This window comes from Plecotus auritus, assembly GCF_963455305.1.
Source record: "Plecotus auritus genome assembly, chromosome: 3".
Lineage (NCBI taxonomy): Eukaryota > Metazoa > Chordata > Mammalia > Chiroptera > Vespertilionidae > Plecotus > Plecotus auritus.
The window spans coordinates 171461264-171468436 of record NC_137772.1 but is presented as its reverse complement, the minus strand read 5'-3'; the positions used below and the strand labels follow the sequence as shown (position 1 = coordinate 171468436).

At 37.7% G+C, this 7173-nt stretch overlaps 1 protein-coding gene across 1 annotated transcript; it reads left to right on the top strand.

Annotated features, from left to right (window-relative positions):
• Positions 1-4511: 4511 nt before the first annotated feature.
• Positions 4512-5495, top strand: LOC308244239 (olfactory receptor 6C2-like; the record flags this gene model as incomplete). Its single annotated transcript, XM_080660211.1, has 1 exon — positions 4512-5495. One exon carries the CDS (start codon positions 4512-4514, stop codon positions 5493-5495), a length of 984 nt encoding a protein of 327 aa, XP_080516337.1.
• Positions 5496-7173: the final 1678 nt, after the last annotated feature.

Here is a 7173-nt window from a genome sequence, read left to right as displayed (position 1 = left end):
CCTCTCTGGATTCCTTTTGTTTGGGGTTCTGTGCACTTCTTGGACTTGTAAGTCTATTTCTTTCACCAGGTGGGGGACATTTTCAGTCATTATTTCTTCAAATAGGTTTTCAGTACCTTGCTCTCTCTCTTCTTCTGACACCCCCATAATTCAGATGTTGGTACGCTTGAGGTTGTCCCAGAAGCTCCTTACACTATCTTCATATTTTTGGATTCTTTTTCTTTTTGCTTTTCCGGCTGAGTGTTTTTTGCTTCTTTGTATTTCAACTCTTTGATTTGATTCTTGCGGTACTTTAGTCTGCTGTTAAGGCTCTGTATAATATTTTTTATTTCAGTCAGTGTGTGTTTAATTTCTAGTTGGTCCTTTTTCATATCCTTGAGGTCTTGCTAAATTTATTGGCCTTTTCTAGGATATTCTTGAAAAACATTATAACCGTGGTTTTGAACTCTATATCCAGTCGTTAGCTTTCCTCCATTTCTTTCATTTGTGATATGTTTCTTTGTCTCTGCATTTTCATTGCTTCCCTGAGTTGGTAGAGTAGCTTTGTGTGCTAGGTGTCCTCTAGGGCACAGTGGCTAAGCCTCCCCAATTACCTGAGGTGGACACTCTTGGTGCACCACTTTGTGGACTGTGTTCTCAGCCTTGTTGTAGTTAAATCTTGATTGTTGTTGGTATCACTTGGAGGGATTGACCTCCAAGCCCATTGGCTGTGAGGAACAGCTGTGTCAACGCTGGGAAAACTTTTGTGCTGGAGACAGCCTTATGAGACAAGACTTGCAAAATGCAAAAGCCTCTTTGCTCAGCTTGGATGGGGCAGAGTTTTAGGGAGGAGCAGACAGCCTTGGTTTCCCGTCAGCCATGCCCTATGAAGTCCCTGAGTCTCAGTGTCCTTCGGTAATCACTGCAAGCACCTCTGAGAGAGAGCCTCCCTCGAGTTTCACCCGCTGCCAGGCAGTCCAGTTTCTCCCCAAATGAGTTGGGGTTCCGAGAAACTTGCCCAGAACTGGAGTTCAGCACAGTCAAGACCTTCTGTCTCCCTCCCACTTTAGAAAGCCAGCCGCACACTCAGTCTCCTGTGCATTCAGCAGTCAGTCCTCTCTGTGAGTGTGCGCCTCCAGACCGCTGCCTTCCGCAGCTCCCGAGTCTCAGTGTGCTTTCTCTTTTCCTGACAGTCCAGATACCCCCCGAATGAGTCTGGTTTCCCAGCGTCTAACCCAGGACTGGAGTTCAGTCCAGTCGGGAGCTTCTTTCTCCCTCCCACTTTAGAAAGCCAGCCACTCACTCAGCCACACGTGCACACAGCCGCCCATCCTCTCTGCGTGCGAGTCTTCGTCCCTCAGCCTTTTGCAGCTCCTCTGAGTCTCAATGTGCTTTCCTCTTTTCTTCAAGTTGTAGAATTTCCACTCAGCCAGCTTTCCTGTGGTTCTGGATGGTGTCCGTTTTGTATTTTAATTGTAGTTTTGATATTGTTGTGCAAAGCAGCAGTTTAGGTGTTTACTTATGCCTCCATCTTGGTTTCTCTTTGACTATGTGACTTTCTAAGGCTTTTTTGCCTGAGTTCCAGGAGCAACTTAATTATTGTTCTCCTTAGATCTCTACAAGGAGAAGAAATTGCAGAAATCTTTCTCATTTTTCTCTTTCTGCTATCCCCACTCCATGTTAGTGGAAGACAGTAAAGGTCCCCAAATATAGAGATCTTATTCAGAACCACTACATCGTCTAACCTATTCCTCAACTCTCTTATCCATTGATAAAGAAATTTTATAAATTCTCTAAGGGTGAGAAATTTATTTATTACTCATTACTCTGAATAAAATATATATTTCCTGGAATAGTTCATTAACCTAAATGATTGATGCATTGAAACTCAAACCCGCTAATGGATTCCTCTTTCTCCTCTTCTCAACTCTTACCTAAAGCCAAATTAATTAACTTCCATTTAACTGAGAGGTAGACCTAGAGTTTCAGAGAAATACATAGTATAGGGTAAATGTCTGTTCAAAAATATCGTCCACACACAAAGGGGAGAGTTAATCATATCTGGGCTTAGAAAAATGATTCTGATTGCATTAATTTTAAAATACTGAATGGGAAAGCAAAGATATATGTTAACCATATAATAACATGTTTCTCCAATATTTCAGCTCTGAGATAAAGACACCGAGAGTAAAAGTAGTGTTGTGAGTGAGAGAATAAAAGGAACAAATTAAAAAGAAAACAGAAATGGCAAGACATGCCACAACTGAAAATGGGAGTCAAAAAAAAGAACAATAAACAATGTTTTTAAATGAGACTTATTGTTGGCAAGGAAGGGAACACAGTCATAAGTGCCACATGAAAAATCTTGAAATATGCACATCTAGAGGACTCTTTATAGGAAATTATAAGATAAAATAAGAATGCCCAATACTGAATAGTAATGAATGGTCCCCTAATTCCAGATGCAGTTGTACACATTTTATTTATGTAATCTAAATTTTTCATTATAACCCTAAGATGTACATATTATTTTATCTGAAGTTTGCACACATACACACACAAATAAAAGACACAAGATAAAGAAATTAATCAAATTGCTCAAGGACCATTGGATAGAAAAAAGGAAAAGTGTAAGATCAAACCATCTAAGTCTGATCTAGATGTCTAAGAATAAGTTGAAGTCAGAATAACATTTTCCTGCAGATATAAATGCAGGGATCACCAGCCTACTTGAAATCACCTCACTTACAAGAACTTCCTAGAGAGAGGGCAGAGTAAAAGAGATATTGCCTAGAAAAAATAGTTCAGGTGCACCAACAAATTAGAAAAGGAAAAGGAGCTATGAAGGAGAATGGGAAAAAAAATAGACAAAATGATAGGAAGAAATTCAGGATGTGAGGTGGTAGAAATGAAGCTGTAAAGACTTTCATAAGTTCACGGTTTTTATGCAGAAGAGAACTTGAGTTAAATCAAGTCCAAAGTTTGCTTAATGATTGAAACAAGAGGGAGGCTAGTGGTGATATTGGCTAGAGTAGTTTAAATGATGCAAAGACCTAATGACCTGATGTATAAGTGGTTAATAAGACAGAAAAAACAATTATCAAGTAGGCAAAATTTAAGAGAGAAAGTTGAAGTATGTTTGAGAAATTGCTAAACCTTGTTAAACCTGATATTGCTAAATGATATTTAAAATGGGTGGTAGCATGTATTTCCAGCTGAAATAGGCTGACCCAAAACATTAAAAAATCAAGATAGTGCTCTTCAGCTCTATGAATATTCTTCAAATGTTCCCTTATTTGTCTGTCACAAATTTTGAAGTAAATATATACAATGAGAAGTGAAAATATGTCATTGTCAAATGTGTTTAGAAAGAAATAATAGAAAAACATAAATAAGAAAAAAATCAATATCAAAGCTCTGGTCTTAACTCTAATGCTTTGATGGGAAAAGGGCTCTCAAAATCTAGAGAATAATGAAACTATAGATGTACCACAGTTTTTTAATCCTCTCATCTGCTGATGGGCACTTAGGCTGTTTCCAAATCTTAGCTATTGTAAATCGTGCTGTTTCTTGTTGGTGCTTCTGATTTCTTGGGATATATTCCTGGAAGTGGGATTACTGGGTCAAATGGGAGTTCCATATTTAATTTTTTGAGGAAAGAAATCAGATAGTTAAAGGGAATTAGGGTTTTCACTGTCAAAGGAAAGGAATTTAAAAGGAAATTAATTAGCCAGAGTATACAGTTCCAGGTTTCTGCTTGTAAGCTGGAGGAAATTTTTTTTGTGGCACTAGGATATCCTAAAAAGGATAAAAATGTGTAATAAAGGTATTCTAACAGCAGAAGTAAAATATAGCCATGGGTAATATTAACAGTATAAAATACATATATTTAAAATAAATTTCCTGTGAGGAAAACCTCAAAAACATTGGATTGTAACATATATTACTGAATCATCAAGAGCATGTATCCAATAAAACTATTTTAAACACACCTCAGAGAAACTCCATGGATGAGTTGAAACAGAATAAACTATGTGATATGCATTCATTGTTGGTTTAATTGCTAATACACATGTAAATTTTAGTTCAAGGATTTTCTTAGAAAAAGCCATTGTTAGTTTTTCTAAGGACTTTTCTGCTAGAAGCATTTCTGGAGTTAGGAATTAGGAGAAAGTAAAATAGTAGATCCAAAGCAACTTCTAGGAATTAGGGGAAAGTAAGAATAGTAGATCCAAAAGCCATTTTTAGGACTTGCTTTCATTGATGTTAATAATATAATATGTCAAACCAACACCAATTACAGTTAAATTGTAATTACAAGCCACAGTGCAAATATGTGATTTAAATATGAACAGTCAGTTTATGTGACACAAAGAGATAATCAAACATTGGAATGTATCATATGCTGATTTCCCCACTGATTTGGAATCACTCACTGATTTACTTCTTTTGAGGTTAGAAGATGACCAGGACTCTGGAGTTCCTCATATAAAGTCTTATTATTTGAAGCAGAATGGGCAAGATAATCAAGAATGAAAAACCAAACTACGCTAACAACCTTCATCTTACTGGGACTGACCGATGACACTCCACTGAAAATATTGCTTTCTATCTTTCTATTTCTTTCCTACATGTTGAGTATATCTGGAAACCTAACCATCATCACCCTCACTCTGATTGACTCCCACCTAAAAACACCTATGTATCTGTTCCTTCAAAATTTCTCCTTCTTAGAAATTTCTTTCACAACTGCCTGTGTTCCCAGATTCCTATATAGCCTATTATCTGGGGACAAGTCCATTACCTATAATGCTTGTGTCAGTCAACTCTTGTTTACAGACCTCTTTGGAGTAACAGAATTTTTTCTTCTGGCTGCCATGTCCTATGATCGCTACGTGGCCATCTGCAAACCCCTGCATTACACCACCATCATGAACAGCAGAGTCTGCAAGAACATCATTTTCTCCTGTTGGGTAGCAGCACTGATGATCATTCTCCCACCAATCAGTCTGGGTTTGGGCCTGGAATTCTGTGATTCAAACAACATTGATCATTTTCTCTGTGATGCATCTCCTATGCTTAAGATCTCTTGCTCAGACACCTGGTTGATAGAACAGATGGTTATTGTGTGTGCTGTGTTGACATTCATAATGACCCTCATATGTGTGGTTCTTTCCTACATTTATATCATCAGGACTATTCTAAGGTTTCCCTCTGCCCAGCAAAGGAAGAAGGCCTTTTCCACATGTTCTTCCCACATGATTGTGGTTTCCATTACTTATGGAAGCTGCATCTTCATTTATGTCAAACCTTCAGCCAAGGACGAGGTAGCTATAAATAAAAGTGTTTCACTCCTTATTACTTCCATTTCACCCATGCTGAACCCCTTTATTTACACACTGAGAAACAAGCAAGTAAAACAAGCTTTCCATGACTCAATTAAAAAGATGGCATTCCTCTTAAAGATGCAGAGGAAAAAGGAGTCAGTGAATCCAATTAAAAGGAAGGATAAATAGGCAGAAAACCCCAAGCTTCTAATATTATTTGTCTCTGCATGACTTATTCTCCAGTCATATGGGCATTCTCACTTTGTTGTTAGACTTGTTTACTGTGAATCCTGACTATTCAAATTTTTACTCCCCATTAAAACTAAATTCTAAGGTATTTATGCTTACTATCTGGCAGAAATTTCTGTTTTGCCAAACATTTTGGTTGCTATCCCTTGAAACACAGTAGAACACATTTTTCTGCCATATTTGTACATTGTAAGATGTGACTATGTAGCCTATATTATAGCTAACAGGATGGGTGTGGAAGCGATGTACACTGTTTCTAGACTTGCACTATGCAAATATTCAGTAGGTGATCCACCATCTCTTTTCCCCACCTACTGGACATTGTAAGCTTCATGTTGATAATGAATGAGCTTGATCTTCTGTCTCTGGTATAGTCTTCACCCAAAGGACAGGCTATCACAGCAATTTTGATAAAGCTTCTCCTCTATTTCAACTCCAGTCAGTTGTCATCTGAACTGATAGATAAAGTATCACAGGGCTATCCTTGCCACTTACTAAGGAGCAATACTCAGAATTAGTTCTAGTACAATTATGACCCATCCTCAAGTATTGTTAGAAATACATTCTGTTAACAATTTTAATATGCTTTTATTTTTATTTTTTATTTTATTGATTTCAGACATCTGAAAGGAGACACAGAGAGAGAAATGTCAATGATGAGAGAGAATTATTGACCAGGTGCCTCTTGCGCGCCTCCCACTATGGATGGAGCCCATAAACCTGGCATGTGACCTGACGAGGAATGAAACTGTAACCTCCTGACTCATGGGTCAATGCTCAACCACTTAACCACACTGCCCAGGCCATACTGTTAAATTTTATGGCATAGACATTATATCTTGATTATTGGCATACTCCTCCTCAGACAACCATAAATTCAAACCTGGCCCAGGACAATCATATAAGTAAAAATTGTATTAAAAATAATATACACAAGTTTGTAATACCACCCACCCTTCTTCAAATCTCCTGTCTTATAAACCTTTCCAGTGAAGTTCCTCTGTTACTTCCTCTCATATTCACTGTGAGGTAGAAATTAGCTAAATAAAATGTTAGCTATTTAATATTTCTTAAATATATTTTTATTGATTACAGAGACGAAGGGAGAGGGAAAGAGAGATAGAAACATCAAAGATGAGAAAGAATCATTGATAGGCTGCCTCCAACACTCCCCCTACTGGGGATCTAGCCCACAACCAGGCATGTGCCCTTGAGAAGAATGAAACCCGGGATCGTCCATCAGCAGGCCAATGCTCTATCCACTGAGCCAAACCAGCTAGGGCTAGCTATTTAATATTTTTCAAGCACTGTTTAAAATAACCAGTGTTTACATTACCCTTTTCACTTTCTGATGAGTCTATCACTTTGAGAACATTATGGGGGTGGGAGGGAATGGCTATGTAATATTTTGTTTTTCTTGACCTTTTATGTACATTGGTAGAAGTAAAGTATGTGACTTTATCAGAAGAGTTTATTTTATTCAAGATACCCCACAAAGGTTTGTTCATAAAATATTGTTCCCGCTATCAATCTCTTTCAGATTCCATGAGCTTAACTCAGGGAGTAAATTTCGCTCACATGTACAAAAATTTGCTATTTTATAGCACAATATCCAATA